Source organism: Oncorhynchus mykiss, chromosome 12, assembly GCF_057628025.1.
Source record: "Oncorhynchus mykiss isolate SJ-2025 chromosome 12, ASM5762802v1, whole genome shotgun sequence".
Taxonomy (NCBI): Eukaryota; Metazoa; Chordata; class Actinopteri; order Salmoniformes; family Salmonidae; genus Oncorhynchus; species Oncorhynchus mykiss.
In genome coordinates, this window is record NC_143033.1 from 73,334,914 (window position 1) to 73,351,134 (window position 16,221).

Here is a 16,221-nt window from a genome sequence, read left to right on the forward strand (position 1 = left end):
TTTTACAAAAAGGAAATAGACCTAGATGAAGTGAAACAAGGGTTCAGTGGCCACATTTTATTTACAGTTGTGGAGAGGTTATCCTGTTCTGCCTACATATCTCATACAGGTGAAAAATACAATGTAGCGAACACACTGTCCCCTCAAAATACAATGTAGCAAACACACTGTCCCCCCAGTAACACACGTCTCAAGGGAAATGTATGACCGGATTCTTGCGTACTGTACCAGTGACAACGTTATTTAATATGAATGGATTTCCACTTCAAATCTTTAAACATGTAACTGGGTGAAAATGTTATACTATAATTTGGCAAAACATACTAATAATAGCAATAGAATCAGATGCCTTGGCTGTACCAAGAACTAAAAACCTCCATTATGTGGCAATTAAATGTTTTGCTGTCATACAAAAAATGAAAAGTACTAAATATTCAGATGTTCTTCACCATAGACCGAATAGGTCAACCATTACTTTTACAGGACTCTAAAAGGCAACAATTGGACTCTAAAATATACAACACAATCAAAACTCTGCTGTTTTACAGAAAGTGATGGCATTTCAGAGAAAATATAAACATGGCAAATATTCAAAATTCTATTACTTTTGTCATGTACTTTCGATGTATCAAGGCTAAAGGTGGATGGATTTTTTTGATGTAAATGTCAATATATACACATGGCTCGAATTACTATTACTTTGACCACATGGTGGCACTGTGGCGCCAAAAAAGTCAATTGTAAAACGTAGCCACGCACACAACCCTAGGCCATAATACTGTGACACAGTCTCATCAGATTCCATACTGATGATATCCACATAAAACAGTAGTCTATTGTTAAGAGCTGAAAATAAATAAGTGCCTAACATGAACCTCATTTACTGTAATCATTCTCATTGAATAGACACTTCTCAAAAAAAAAAGGGCGAGAACAAAGTCTCACGAAACAAAAAAAAATGGCGTATAGTGTATAGAACACTAAGATAAAACACTGGCATTTCAAACTGACACGGCAAAAGTCAAGTTAGATTGCCCTCTATCCTGTCCTCTTTCCCTTTATATGACAAAGATAGGTCCCACATGACAAACAAACCATAACTCATTCAACTTTCATCTATACAGAGAAGACAACACCTAGATCTAAACAACAGCACCCACATGCATACATACAGTACCAGTCAAAAGTCTGGACACACCTACTCATTCCAGGGTGTTTCTTTATTTGTACTATTTTCTACATTGTAGAATAGTGAAGACATCAAAACGATGACATAACATATGGATGGAATCATGTAGTAACCAAAAAAGTGTTGAACAAATCCCAATATATTTTATATTTGAGATTCTTCAAAGTAGCCACCCTTTGCCTTGATGACAGCTTTGCACACTCATGGCATTCTCTCAACCAGCTTCATGAGGTAGTCACCTGGAATACATTTCAATTAACAGGTGTGCCTTGTTAAAAGTTCATTTGTGGAATTTCTTTCTTTCTTAATGCATTTGAGCCAATCAGTTGTGTTGTGACAAGGTAGGGGTGGTATACAAAAGATAAGTCCATATTATGACAAGGACAGCTCAAATAAGCAAAGAGAAATTACAATCCATTATTACTTTCAAACATGAAGGTCAGTCAATGCGGAACATTTCAAGAAATTTTAAAGTTTCTTCAAGTGGAGTCGCAAAAAACCATCAAGAGCTATGATTAAATTGGCTCTCACGAGGACCAACACTTTGGTCCTCTCATGAGGACCAAAGGAAAACCCCCTCTAAGTTCTTTAGAGTTACCAGCCTCAGAAATGGCAGCCCAAATAAATACTTCACAGAGTTCAAGAAACATACACATCTCAACATCAACTGTTCAGAAGAGACAGCATGAATCAGTCCTTCATGGTCGAATTGCTGCAAAGATACACTACTAAAGGACACCAATAAGAAGAGATTTGCTTTGGCCAAAAAACACAAGCAATAGACATTAGACCGGTGGAAATCTGTCCTTTGGTTTGATGAGTTAAAAGTTGAGATTTTTGGTTCCAACTGCTGTTTCTTTGTGAGATGCAGAGTAGGTGAACGGATGATCTCTGCGTATGTGGTTCCCACCGTGAAGTACGGAGAAGGTGTGATGATGTGGGGGTGTTTTGCTGGTGACACTGTCTGTGATTTATTTAAAATTCAAGGCACACTTAACCAGCATGGCTACCACAGGATTCTGCAGCGATACGCCATCCCATCTGGTTTACACCCCGCTGGACTATCATTTGTTTTTCAACAGGACGATGACCCAACACACCTCCAGGCTGTATCAGATGACCTGGCCTCCACAAACACCCGACCTCAACCCAATTGAGATGGTTTGGGATGAATTAGACCACAGAGTAAAGGAAAAGCAGCCAAGAAGTGCTCAGCATATGTGGGAACTCCTTCAAGACCGTTGGAAAAGCATTCCAGGTGAAGCTGGTTGAGAGAATATCAAGAGTGTGCAAAGCTGTCATCAAGGCAAAGGGTGGCTACTTTGAAGAATCTGAAATATAAACTATATTTTGATTTGTTTAACACTTTTTTTAGTTACTACATGATTCCAAATGTGTTATATCATAGTTTTGATGTCTTCACTATTATTCTAAAATGTAGAACATTTTAAAAATAAAGAAAAGCCCTTGAATGTGTAGGTGTGTCCGAACGTTTTACTGGTGCTGTACATTCCTCATATGTAGACAGAGCATACATATCACCAGTAACGTTTCTCTCCCCACAAACCCAATACACATTTACCAGACGGGGAAGTCACCTAGTTTCCCTGTTCCATTTCAGTTGGACTATTGATGATTCAGTTGAACAATTGAGAATGTGACCGTAGGGTTGCTGAGTAGAGTAATTCAAATCAAATTGTAGGACTATAAAGGATGTTGCTCTCAAGTTGTAAGTGTTCAACAAGGATTCAACTGGAGGAGCGTGGAAGGGCGACACAGTCTGGAATCCATCCCAGCGACCCACACAAACATCTATTGGAGCTTTAGTAAAAGACCAAAAATAATACCATTCTGACTTGGCTCATGGTATTTGACTACTGGCACTTCCTGAGCAAGAGCTTTCTAAACCAGCACGACATATTTCCTGTAGCGTCGGAACGCTCGTTACTGATTGGCCAGTGAGATGAAGTTCATGGTCAGGTCACTTGGTGCTGGTGAGGTGGAGCAGTAGGGCGTTCGGCACTTCCATGGTCTCATCCTTCACCAGCACGATGTCATAAGCATTCAGGTAGGACGTCTTCCTCTCCTCCACCTGAGAAAGATCATGCAGAGAGGGAACGGTTAACAAGGGGTCAATGTCCAACGACATTTAAACAGTGCTTGAACAAGCTGACTGTGCATTAAAACAAGTCAATTGCCTTAAAATACAATTTCGGAGTAAAAACATGACTTCTTGCATGGTTGAGGGTTTATTAGGGTGGGAGAGAGAGATCTTTGGTGTACGTGTAGCCAGTACTACCCTACCTTGTCGTTGAGGAAGCCGATCTTGAGGATGTTCTCCATGCTGTGCACCCCATCAGCCATGGTCAGGTCCCCCAGAGAGTCTCCCACCAGCAGGACGTTGTGGCGTGACTTCAGCTCCTGGAAGTGGCCCGTGTTCAGCAGAGCTCCCTCCCTCTTGTTATAGATGTGGATCAGCTCCCCTTTGAAGGCCTTCAGCACTCCCTGAGAATGAGGGACACCAATGGGTTGAATCCTCATTCAAACCACTAACCTTTTACCCAGTCTTTGCGTCGTCACCAGCATAGGAAAAGCGCAAAACTAAGTGTTTTCATGACAACCCCCTCTCCCTACTCAACTCCATAGAGGCTACCTGTATTGTAAATACTGTGGTTTGTGTGTCAGTGATAGCCTACTCACAGTCTCATCAAAGTCCATGTAGTTGGAGAAGACCTTGACGTTGGGGTGAAAGACCCCGGCCTGGCGGATCACCTCCTCCAGCACGTCTCCTAGCCCAGCAGAGAAGATGAGCAGAGGGATGCTGTGCTCCTGCAGGTGGTCAAAGAACAGCTGGTAGCCCTCCCTGGGGAGACAGCAGCATAGATAGCGCTGTAATCACTACCATTATAGTCATCATCCTGGTCGTCATTAACATTATTGACTTGATATGGCTTCATAATTTGTATATCTATGCTATCGATGACTTTACACTACTAAACAGCCATAATTGTGGTTTGGCAACAGTAGCAGGGTCTTCTCACCTGAGCATAACATCGGACTCCTTCACCATATCCTTCAGCAGGTCTTTCCTGATGCGCTGTTGCACCAGAAGAGTATGGGCTTTAGTCCACCTATGGGATGCATGAAACAAGGGGATTGGTTAACCCCATCAGTCCCGAGACCCCAGCAAAAATCGCCTTTTCAGTTATCTGACTTTCATTTATCTGCATGTCCAGCCCTTATATTTAGCCTCACAATGAAGTGTTTTACCATTTTATTTTCAGGACAACCAGGGCTACAAGTAGAACACAGAACAATCTGACATAAACAGTGGCATTCATGAGTTTTATTGACAAATGTCAATAAGAAAAGAAAGCCTGCTGAAGCAAAAAACTCATAAAAATGAATTGATATGAATGCTGTAGAGAAATTGTTTACTCAGTGGCAAATGAATATCCAACTAGTCAATGTCAACTGTTTGGAGTTGTGAGCTACGTGAGCTTATTACAGTATTATAGACACTTTGTCCAAGAATTTCCTACGATATTCTATGTAGAAGAACCCCTTACATTCTAACGACTCTTCTGTAGCTTGTAAGCGTCATAGAGCAAAGCGTGTGAGTTCGTGAGAGTCTCAGCTTTTCATCGATAGCTTTTCACACAGACGAATGTTTGGACGCTGAAGAATAAGACGAATCCGATGGTACAACCCATAAGTCTGTAGCTTAAACATACAATGTTTAAAACGGGTTAGAAGTTTTTAAAAATGTGTCAGTATAACAGTGGGACTCATTGGTTAAATGAGACTGCAGGGAGGCGCCTTTGTTTGATGTAGAACAGAGGGTATTGGTCAGTTTGACAGCAAAGTGATGTGTTACTGGTCGAGAAGGGCAGTGATTGGCTCAGAGAGCTGTGACTCACCACTCCACCATGAGTGGTAGCTTCTCCTCCGCTGTCCGTTTGGAATCGATCTCTATGGGGTAATATGTGTTGAGCAGGTCCTTCAGCTGAACCGAGGGAGAATGGACAACACTCAGAAAGGATAAACGGGCTAGTACGCATCTAGAAAAGACAGTTATTTTCCACTCATTTAAGCAGTGAATCTTGTGTCATCGTTTTTCTAATCTACACAAGTTTATCTGCCAAATCACAGGATGTTCTGTCATGTGCTCTAGTTGTTCTTCTGATTAAATATACCTGTGCTTTGCACTCCTCACTGATGAGCTTGCTGTTGTCCAGGATATCTATAAAAATAATACAGATGCAATCATCATCATTCTCATGGGCTTGTCGAAAAAAACATCAGTGACAAGATATGGATCGCTTAACTCTACGTATCCATTAGTATCTTCTCCGTACAATCTATCCCAGACTTTGTACTTACTGTGACTGGTAGGGCACCGCTTCCCATTGTAGGCAAACCGTGTGAGGGTCATGTCGAAGTCTGAAATCACCTGAAAAAGCAAGAGACATTGTCAACCTATTATCAAGCAAACATCTCAGAATAAATCAAAACACTTGGGTGTGGTACCCATAGAATCATATATACAATCCTAATTGAATAGGATCTCTGTGGTGGGACCTGAATCGTGCTGGTGCCAGCCTTCTGCATGGCCTTGATGATCTCCTCCACCCTCTGAGGGTCCCTCATACACACTGAGGGACTGGACAGCTCCGGGATCTATGGAGGAGGGAGACAAGGAGTGAGGAGAGAAAGAAACAGAAGAGATAAATATTTCTCCACTACATTGTTATTATTTACCAGACACTCTTATCCAGAGTGACATACAGGAGCAATTAAGCTTAAGTACCTTGCTCAAGGGCACATTAACAGATTTTCCACCTAGTTGGCGCAGAGATTCAAACCAGCAACCTTTCGATTACTTACCCAACACTCATAACCATTAGGCTACCTGCCACCCCTAAACACTTATGTGATGATAAACCCTCATATTCACTGAAGGCCACTGTGCTTGCTGCTGTTTACAGCATTTACCATATACAGAGCACAGATTAAAGTGATTTCACAGCAGCCTAGCTTTGGGACACAACATCGGGAGCCCGTGTATTGGTTGGATCAATAACGTCACATCAGACTCCTGATGTTGTGTCCCAAACCTAACAGCAGTCCTGCTGCGGATAACATCGTATGCATCCAGCTGATACATAGTTAGAATACTGTACTGAGGAGCTGTAGCCTAGACAACTCTTCACATATCTATCGCATGACATCCCCTCATGTGCAGCTGTTGTCACAGCTAGGACTTGAATTAATGGATTCTTACACTAGGGTAAACTAATAACCCAATCACATACTTAACAAGCATGAACAAGTACTCTGTGATTTTACTTTTTGGGATTGTAATGTTATGTCACTGTCACATAACTAGCAATATAAATTAGGCAGGTAGTTTGTAATAACTAAAGTTACGTTTAAATAGCTAGCTAGCCATTTCAGTCATTCACTCAGTGGCAATCAGGAAAATAAAGTACACATACCATTTTCTAGAGAGATGTTGTTTAATTCAACAAAAGTTCAAAGATCCAAACGATGGATCTAGCTAGAAATTCAATCAATGAGTTATATAACTAGCTAGCTAGCATTTAGCTATGCTGCAATAACCAGTCTACACCGAGGGCTCGCATTTGCTGGCATAAATTGAGGAAGTAAGTGTGTGCGTTTAACATCTTCCCCAGTACCACAAAAGCAGTATTACATGTTCCTAATATAATTTATGTTCTGATAGAGCAGATTAAGAAAGTATTGTGGCAAATTGTGTGCTTCTATGTATTCTTAATTCACGTTCTCTCTCACTAAATCTGAAATGGACTGTATTTAATAACACGTATTATGTCGTGTCAAATATTAGTGTTAAATGACTGTTACACATTCACTGTACCATCAGTAGGCATATAAATCAGATAGATCAAATGAAACACAAACTTTTTATGACAAGTGAGGCTGATGCTCTGATTCCATTTGCTCATCGCTGTGATGTAATAATGAACAACTTTGGAACATAATATAAGTGGAACTTCACAATTCACAATCCTTAGATGAACACAGCTGCCGTAGTAAACCAGCTAAATGTCTAAGCCGAAGAGCTAGCAAAACCCCATTAAATATAGTTTATAATAGATTTATTACGCAAGGAATGAATGAACTGGAAGAGACGGCCACCTCCATCAAATTTCAAAGATGCAACATGGAGAGGAAAATGAGTGCTATGACCTGTACAATCTTTAACGAGCTACGTCTCGAGGGAAAACTCTGTGATGTGGTCATCAAAGTCAATGGCATCGAGTTCAATGCCCACAAGAACATCCTTTGTGGATGCAGCTCATACTTCCGGTGAGTAGCTTCCCTTGGTTGGGATAGGTTGGGTTGGGATGTGCTGGCCAGACAACATTCCCATTCTGGCTTTGAATGAGAATGCGAGAACTTCGTTGATTTATGGTATCTCTGCCTTGGTCCAACTCTCTGTAATTATTAGTTACTTTTGGGGAGTCCTGAGGAACTTTGTTCAATTGCAATGCTGTAGTGAGAAGAATATTGAGTCCTTGAGGATGTTTCTATCTCCCTGTATTATTATAACCCCTGACCCTTGACCCACAGTGCTCTCTTCACAAGCGGCTGGAACAACGTGGAGAAGCGGGTCTACAGCATTCCTGGTGTGAACCCAGACATGATGCGCCTGATCATCGAGTATGCCTACACACGTTCTGTGCCTGTGACTGCAGAGAATGTAGAACCACTCCTGGCGGCTGCAGACCAGTTCTGCATCCTGGGGATCGTGAGGGCCTGCTGCGACTATCTGGAGGCCCAGCTCTGTCTGCAGAACTGCATCGGCATCTGCAAGTTTGCGGACTTCTACTCCTGCCCCGATCTGCGCCGCCGGGCCTACCTCTTCATCCTGCACCACTTTGAGATGGTGCGTTTCTCGGAGGAGTTCATGGAGCTCTCTCTGGCACAGCTCTGTGACATCATCGAGAAGGACGACCTGAATGTGAAGCAGGAGGATGTTGTGTTTGAGGCGGTCCTACGCTGGATCAACCACTCGCCTCAGGACCGCAAGGCCCACGTCTCTGTGCTGCTGCCCAAGGTGAGAGGTGAACAATAGTGTCAATGTTTTACTGTTGGATAACTTTTGTAAGTTTGGGTGTCGGGCTAGTCAACTGCTAACCACACGTCTGTCTGTCTGTGTCTGTGTGCTTAGGTCCGCATGTCCTTGATGACAGCCGACTACTTCATGAACAATGTGAAGAACAATACCCTGGTGAAGGACAATGATGACTGCAAGCCTATCATCATCAGTGCCCTGAAGGCCATGTACGACCTGAACATGAACGGGCCCTCCAACACTGACTTCCGCAACCCTCTGACCCGCCCACGTCTGCCTTATGCCATTCTATTGGCCATCGGTGGCTGGAGCGGTGGCAGCCCCACCAATGGCATTGAGGCATATGATGCGCGGGCTGACCGGTGGGTGAATGTGACCCGGGAGGAGGAGAGCCCTCGAGCCTACCATGGAGCTGCTTACCTCAATGGCTTTGTCTACTGTGTGGGTGGCTTTGACAGTGTTGACTACTTTAACAGTGTACGTAAGTTCAACCCTGTCACACGGACCTGGCACCAGGTGGCCCCCATGCACTCGCGGCGCTGCTACGTCAGTGTGGCGGTGCTGGATGGCTGTATCTATGCCATGGGTGGCTTTGATGGTTACGTACGACTGAACACCGCTGAGTGTTATGAGCCTGAGACTAATCAGTGGACCCTGATTGCACCCATGCATGAGCAGAGGAGTGATGCCAGTGCTACCACACTACATGGCAAGGTGAGCGGAACAGAGGGACCTGGGAGAGAACTTCATGATGGATAATGACTTTTGATAATAAAATGTTGGCATGATCTTTTCTCTAGGTGTACATCTGTGGTGGCTTCAATGGGAATGAGTGTTTGTTCACAGCAGAGAGTTACAGCCCCCAGACCAACCAGTGGACTCTGACCGCCCCCATGAGAAGCAGGCGCAGTGGTGTGGGGGTCATCGCCTATGCAGAGCAGGTCTATGCGGTGAGCAGAACATTCACATGCACAATGCATTTCAGCACCTTATTCAGTAAGAGCTGAAAGTTAAGAAATATTTGACTCAAGTTTCCTGTCCTCTCCCAGGTTGGCGGCTTCGATGGGGCTAACCGCCTGCGTAACGCTGAGGCCTACAACCCGCTGACCAACACATGGCGCACGGTGCCCACCATGTTCAACCCGCGCAGCAACTTTGGCATTGAGGTGGTGGACGACCTCCTGTTCGTGGTGGGGGGCTTCAATGGCTTCACCACTACCTTCAACGTGGAGTGCTATGACGAGAAAACAGAGGAGTGGTACGACGCCCACGACATGGGCATCTTCCGCAGTGCCCTCAGCTGCTGCGTGGTGCACGGGCTGCCCAACGTGGCCCAGTACGCAGCCCCCCGGGACTCCCTCCAGTCCCCCCGGGAAGAGCTGAAGCTCTCCGCTTCCAACAGCATCCTGTCTGTGTGACGTCCCCTCGCCCCTATCCCCCACCCTTACCCCTTCCTGCCCACCGTATCCCACTTACCACTGGCATTTATCATGCGCAAATAAATCCACTACTGCATGTCCCAGAGGAAATCCCATATATCTATATAAATGTCTATATTTCTTATTGCATCTGCAAGGGTGATTGTACTATTATTTTTCTACTGTGTTAGTAGAAGGGAAGATTGACTGTACTGAATTTGTAACTGTGCTTGGCTCATGCCCAATGACTCTGTGCATAGTACATAGCACTGTTTAATGTCCATGTAGAGGCCTCTAGTGGCCAAAAGGCTGTTTTAGAATTGGCAGTGCCATCGAGGGCTTCCAACATTTTAATGTTGTCAACCTGGTGGGACTTCCAACATTATTGGCTGATCCCTCATGGTCATCAGGAGGGATCAGCCAATTGTGAAGAAGAAAATGGACTACTTAAACATGGAGATTGCCCCAATGACACTGCCCATGCTCTCATAGATGCTATATTGGGATGCTTTCTCTATCATTCTCTATGCTTAAAGAATTAAAAAAGGAGGTTGTCACGTTGGAGGAGAACATTCCACCCAAGGAAAAGACAGATGTATATAAAGCTAGTCTTGAAAACTGCCCAATAATATTGACCAAAATGACATTCAGAATTTAGATAACCCCTTACACAAGATAGATGGGAAACCAAGGTTGTATAAAAAAAATTGACATTTTAATTGCAAGTGATGACATCAGCATTTTTTTTTTTTACATCCAATATATTGACACAATGCCAGACTGCCACATGCAAAGCAAAATATATATTTCCTACATATGTCAATAATATTCTTTCAAATGCTATGCAAGAGGAACAAAACTGAGGAAATACACTTTCATTGCATTCTCAAAATTATAGTGCTTTACGTTATAAATTAGCTTCAGGGATAGTGCTTATAACAATCAATGAACTCTTGAACTCAATGGCAACACATTCACCTTGATATGGTCATTCCGCTCAGTAACATAAGGATACCCTCTAGTCTATACCAGTGGTTCACAATCTTTTTTGGTTACCACCAACTGAATTTTGCTCTGCCCAGAATCCCCCCCTGTGCATTTTACCACTAACCCTATGGACTTAGTCTTTTCAAGTACCCCCTGTGGATAGGCCAAGTACCCCTGGTTGGGAACCACTGGTCTATACAGCTCATCTGACCGTCTTTGGAGGGTGAGGAGAACATACACCAATGTGGCAGGATCTATCAGATGAACCCCTGAATAAGCCTGAGGTACAGCAACAGGTTTCTCTCACACTTCACATCACATTCATTTTGGTTTACTATGCAAATCACTGTAGTGTACATATTTTCTCACATGGGAACAGAATAGATTATCGGCTGGTGTTGGATTCAATGATCAATTAAAAGAAAAAAAAATGCAAATCGGCCATATCTGAAGACAAATATGACAGGTAAACCCACTCAGACTTACATATTACCAACTGATTAAGGGGTAGACAAGTGCACTACGAAGCATGCTTTTTATACAGCTTTGCCAAGCATTCTTTACCATACGCAGATACACACGTTATCAAGTCCCCGATCGGAACCACACCCTCCAGCCATTAAACTCAATAAAAACCAATGCAGACAAAATAAGAAGTGAAACATTCATAAACTCCCACCTCCCTCCTTCTACACAATGTTCCTACCAAAGGGAATGTGACAAGCAGAAGACTGAAGAATAATTAAACAGAATGGTTGATGGTATTTCAAATTATCAATGGAATGTTACCAAGTTAAGACTGTTTCATTAAGGGGCCGTGCGAGTGGCGCAGCGGTCTAAGACACTGCATCGTAGTGCTAGGAGAGGATTTGGGCGGCAGAGATGTCCTTGTCTCATCGCGCACTAGCGACTCTTGTGGCGGGACAGGCGCAGTGCACGCTGACATGGTCGCCAGGTGTACGGTGTTTCCTCCGACACATTGGTGCGGCTGGCATCCGGGTTAAATGGTCATTGTGTTGTGTTTCGGAGGACGCACGGCTCTCGACTATCGTCTCTCCCGAGTCTGTACGGGAGTTGCAGAGATGAGACAAGACTAACTACCAATTGGGTAAAAAAAAAAAAAAGTTATTAATAATATTTTAATTAAGATACCTGTTAGAAAACACTGACAAGGAGAATTTTCCACAAGACTCAGACATGAACAGAATGATGACCATCACTCTTGCAGACGGATGGGTGCACACGAGTCTAATTAAGAGAATGGGGATGGATGAATAAACTCTCCATCTGTCTCAGACTCCCACCATCTCCATTCTCCTTTCCAACTTCTTATCTTTCTAACTGATGCCACATGGGAGATTTCTCTCTTGACTACCCCTCTCTGCACTGACTGCTCAAAGAAATACACTATCGACCGTCAGTAATAAGCAACCAGGGGAGGAGAGAAGTCTAATTTACTGCGCTCCATTAAGGAAACAGGGGAAAACCACAGCCCACATAGTGATGGTAAATCACTAATTAAGTTGTCCACTCTTGATTGGACCGTAGATCTGATAATAAATATAAGACAATTCTCCTTTCATTCATATTAAGCTACTGTATCAAAGCTATAATAACAACAAGCAGAGCCATTCAGATGAGACTAGTATAAAGCACAGAAAAGCCATCAGGCATTGGTAAGGGTTTGGTCCGACTGACTGGTAGGGCCAGGATGACACCAGTATGGCAATAATTTTTCCATGGCAAAAATGAATACACGAAACAGACCGAACCCTTAGGTCCTATAATAACCAGCTGTATGTAACATTTTGTGTGCTATAGCTTGGAAAAAGAAATGAGACTCTGGATGACATAAAATGTTTGTTTTCCTAACAAAGTTAAATCTGCTTCGTGTTACGTTCACTTGCCACGACACTAACGAGTATCGCAATACTGGTACTGTCCCGACCCTACAGCTGGACAGAGTGTGTGTGTGTGTGTATGTATGTATGTATGAATGAATGATATTTGCATGGAGAGACCATCAGTGTCCTGATGGAATGTCATAGAGAGCGACGGACTTCACTAAGCACATTGGATTGGAGGAATATAGATTCTGCTGTATTGAAGGGTCACATTGCCTACATCATATAAGCATAAAAGGGGGACAGAAAATATTTATATATAATAAAAGTATACATATACAACTATATACTATATGCATGTATAAAAAGACAAACATCACCTGTGCCTGACGTACATACGTAGTGTAGTCCGATGTTGGTCACTGTACAACACTCTATTCACATTTGTAACATTCAGCCTGTCCTCCCCACATAGACTAACACCTGGACAGCACAGAGTCACATCCCTCCCACATCTCCCAGCCTTGAACACCATAGTCTCAACCAACACCATAGTCTCAACCAACACCATAATCTCAACCAACACCATAATCTCAACCAACACCATAGTCTCAACCTGATGATCTGGCACAGAGTTCTCTTGAAAGAGAACCAACATGAGAGCAACATAGGAGCCGCTGCTCCAGCAGGTTATGGGTGGGGGTTGATGACGATGGCTTCCAGGGGATGTTTGGGGCTTGGATCTGAACTGGGCTGCTCCCCCACTGGGGTGGGTGTGATGGACAGACAGGGGTTGTGACAGCTCAGCACTCGATCTGAGACTGCAGCTGCCTGCGCAGGGTGAGGGTGCGCCGGTGTAGCTGCTGCATCTGCTGCATACGGTCCCGCTGGCGGGCCAGGTTCTGGGGCATGGGGTAGCGCTGGCAGCCGTACAGGAAGCGGTAGGGGATGCGTACGTGACAGGCGGTGGCGCGGCAGCGCGGCTGGGGCATGGGCGGCAGCAGCATCCAGCGCTTCCTTTCGGCAGAGTAGCGGTAGGCCTCTTTGCGGTACTGCTTGTCCACGTCATCGCTGTTCTTCCAGCCGCCGATCACAAACACGTCCTCGTCGAAGTGGCAGATGGCGGCGCCCTCGACGCTGGTGACCTCAGGCGGCAAGCTCTCCAGGATCTCGTCTGATATGTGAGCGCTGATCTTCTGCTTGGCGGCCTCGTCCCGCACCGTGTAGCTCTTAGGGCAGCAGGAGGCTGTGTGGTAGAAGTTGGTGGAGGCTACAGCCATCTGGAACACACAGTAGTTGTCTATGAGCGGCAGGGAGTCCACGTCCTGCCACTGGCGGCTCTCTGTGTCGTAACGTGTGGTGACCGTCTTCAGCCCGTCCTCGTTGTCCGTGTCCACCGGCGTGCGCGCCGTCACGTATACATAGCGGTCCTCCACGCTCACCGCCTTCACGTCCCGCAGGATCTTGGGCGCCGACTCCAGGTTGTGCCACTTGTCCGGCTCAGGCTCGTACACGCTCACGTCCTTGAAGCCGGGGCTGAAGTTGCCGTGGCCACCGATGCTATACAGGATGTCTTTGATACAGGTGAGACCAAAGGAGTGTTTACGTGTGGTCAGGTTGCTCACCTGTTCCCATGTGTTGCGGTTGGGGTTGTAGCGCTCCACGGTCTTGGCGAAGCCCGGTTCCATGGATCCCGCTACGTAGATGTGGGACTCTGTGGTGGCGATGGCGTGGCCATCCAGGTGGTTGTGGATGTGGGGCAGGTTAACCCAGCGGTCCTCGTAGATGAAGTAACCCACACATTCACTCAGGTAGTCACCCCCCTCCGACACCCCGCCCACCACCATGATCACGTCCATGTTCTGGCCGAAGCGCGGCTGGAAGGAGGCCATGTAGGACGACCAGAACTCCAGGTCAGCTGACTTGAGGTTCTCACAGCGGATGGCGTGGCCCTCCACGGCATCGGACACCAGGCGGAGACAGGCCTGGTTGGCAGCCACCAGTGCCTCGTTCTTCACCACGCGCGTCAGACAGGTGGGCTTAATCTGGGGTAGCCGGAGGAGACGGAACAACTCCTCAAAGTACCTCCCCCGCTGTTCTGTGTTCCTCTGGACCCACTTCACCACAGCCTCAAACAGCACCTCTTCCTCGTCCACGGTGATCTCTGCGTCAGACAGCCAGTCCCTCACCAGGTGGAAGGGCAGGGTGTAGAACTCCTCGTCCTGGATGACCTTGTGGAAATTGCGTCGGATCATGTCTGCAGCCCGCAGAGCCAGCTGGTCCAGGGTGTACATGTGAGCCAGGCTGTGCACCGCCACACAGTTGGCCAGGCTCAGCTTCTTCTTCAAGAACTCCCCACAGAACTCCTTCAGATGCAGCAGCAGGAACCTGCAGCCAAAACACACAATCAATAACAGAACATGAGACTCAAACATTGGCAAGGCCATTTATGACACCCATGAACTCAGCACACTCAAATTCAGGGTTGACAGGTTACAGGATGGTCAGTGCTATCCGGGAAGCATGGGACATCCCGACCCTAAACCCTAACCAATATGCTTGTGACACCTCCAGTAAGCCAAAACAACATCATTATGTCGCTGAACTACATACAAATAATCAAGTACTAACATGTGGCGATGAAATGGATTATGCACATTAAAAGGAACACTTATGTAAATTGTAAACAAACCTGTCAGCAAGCTCTAACACTTCATGCACATTGCAGGTGCTCACACGTATTTCTCCGATGTACATGTACTGAATGACACTCTCCACCGTCTCCGGGTCTGGTCCCAATTCAGCGCTCCATTCCTTCATCTCAACCCGACCCGACAGCGACTCGGAGAACTGCCCTCCCAGCAACGGCGTGAAATAGTCCGTAGCAGCGGCCAGTACAGAACGGTGAGCGGAAAGCTCACAGCTCTGAACATTCCCGGTTGCCGCCCCACTACTGAAGGCCAGCGTCACGTCGCAGAACAATCCCTGTTTCCTCTGTTCGTTCTGCCGCCGAGATAGCTCTGTGCAGTGGGAAGAGGAGGTGAAATCCTCGGCCTCTTCAGTGTCCCCGTCCCCGACAAGGACGCTGGGCGTGCTGCTACCGCTACTACCCCGGCTAGAGTCGTCTGGGTTCGGGGGTGCAGCTGCCATTCTGGCGGTGGTTGTAAGAATTCGGAATTGCAGTAAACTCGTGTGGGAAAGGACACACACGCAGACACACATACATAAACTCAAAACAGACGGAATTACTGACATGCGCAGTGGTTGCAAGGCGTTACTGCTCGGCGTGTGACGTAAAGCCCCATCCCACTCACTTGTGGCTGACAGGAGAAGCTTTTGTGCTTCTTCAACCTCCGCTTTCTCTGCCAAATTAGGGTATCATCAATTCACCTTCTCTGAGTGGGTGTCTGAATGACCTGAATGGAAGCTACACATGGATGTTTCCATTCATTTAATGTGATGGATGTTCTTTCATATAAAAGAGCAAGGCCAATACATAGTCCCGCTCTGTTACATAAGGGAGTAGAATCACTTTGCCATGAATGTACAGAAATGACACCCCCAGAGCACATAAAACAGGACAGAGGTCTGAAGAATAAGCTCTATCGTCGTCTAGTAGACCCTCAGCTGTACTGGCTGTTTGAGTAAACGAAGATAGTGGCC

General features: G+C 45.5%; 3 protein-coding genes across 4 annotated transcripts; 1 reads left to right on the forward strand and 2 right to left on the reverse strand.

Annotated features, from left to right (window-relative positions):
• Positions 1–26: 26 nt before the first annotated feature.
• On the reverse strand, positions 27–6,928 carry LOC110538178 (cytosolic 5'-nucleotidase 3). Of its 2 annotated transcripts, none has more exons than XM_021624816.3 (9): positions 6,688–6,928; positions 5,771–5,869; positions 5,573–5,642; positions 5,386–5,432; positions 5,110–5,195; positions 4,231–4,320; positions 3,890–4,052; positions 3,494–3,694; positions 27–3,281 (listed from the first exon to the last, which is right to left on the reverse strand). In XM_021624816.3, the coding sequence occupies exons 1-9, from the start codon at positions 6,688–6,690 to the stop codon at positions 3,171–3,173; spliced, it is 870 nt and encodes a 289-aa protein (XP_021480491.1). In that variant the 5' UTR covers positions 6,691–6,928; the 3' UTR covers positions 27–3,170. The 2 variants fall into 2 exon arrangements, with proteins under 2 accessions (XP_021480491.1, XP_036794129.1); XM_036938234.2 differs by having other exon boundaries at positions 5,110–5,250; positions 6,688–6,877.
• Positions 6,929–7,249: 321 nt separating this feature from the next.
• LOC110539166 (kelch-like protein 10) lies at positions 7,250–9,857 on the forward strand. The gene is made up of 5 exons (XM_021626127.3): positions 7,250–7,540; positions 7,805–8,291; positions 8,406–9,023; positions 9,110–9,259; positions 9,359–9,857. The coding sequence occupies exons 1-5, from the start codon at positions 7,344–7,346 to the stop codon at positions 9,725–9,727; spliced, it is 1,821 nt and encodes a 606-aa protein (XP_021481802.3). The 5' UTR covers positions 7,250–7,343; the 3' UTR covers positions 9,728–9,857.
• Positions 9,858–10,420: 563 nt separating this feature from the next.
• On the reverse strand, positions 10,421–15,862 carry LOC110538179 (kelch-like protein 11). Its single transcript, XM_021624817.3, has 2 exons — positions 15,251–15,862; positions 10,421–14,946 (listed from the first exon to the last, which is right to left on the reverse strand). The coding sequence occupies exons 1-2, from the start codon at positions 15,811–15,813 to the stop codon at positions 13,362–13,364; spliced, it is 2,148 nt and encodes a 715-aa protein (XP_021480492.1). The 5' UTR covers positions 15,814–15,862; the 3' UTR covers positions 10,421–13,361.
• Between the last annotated feature and the right edge of the window lie 359 nt (positions 15,863–16,221).

What these genes read in the sequence shown, in the direction of transcription:
- LOC110538178 (XM_021624816.3), bottom strand. An exon ending in GCGGTGCCCTACCAGTCACA is followed by an intron (nt 5,433 to 5,572) that starts GTAAGTACAAAG and finishes TTATTTTTATAG; the next exon opens with ATATCCTGGACAACAGCAAG. An exon ending in GAGTCCGATGTTATGCTCAG is followed by an intron (nt 4,053 to 4,230) that starts GTGAGAAGACCC and finishes CTGTCTCCCCAG; the next exon opens with GGAGGGCTACCAGCTGTTCT.
- LOC110539166 (XM_021626127.3), top strand. Translation starts at nt 7,344, where the DNA reads ATGAATGAACTGGAAGAGACGGCCACCTCCATCAAATTTCAAAGATGC. An exon ending in GGATGCAGCTCATACTTCCG is followed by an intron (nt 7,541 to 7,804) that starts GTGAGTAGCTTC and finishes CTTGACCCACAG; the next exon opens with TGCTCTCTTCACAAGCGGCT. An exon ending in TCTCTGTGCTGCTGCCCAAG is followed by an intron (nt 8,292 to 8,405) that starts GTGAGAGGTGAA and finishes CTGTGTGCTTAG; the next exon opens with GTCCGCATGTCCTTGATGAC.
- LOC110538179 (XM_021624817.3), bottom strand. Translation starts at nt 15,813, where the DNA reads ATGTCAGTAATTCCGTCTGTTTTGAGTTTATGTATGTGTGTCTGCGTG. An exon ending in GTGTTAGAGCTTGCTGACAG is followed by an intron (nt 14,947 to 15,250) that starts GTTTGTTTACAA and finishes TTTTGGCTGCAG; the next exon opens with GTTCCTGCTGCTGCATCTGA.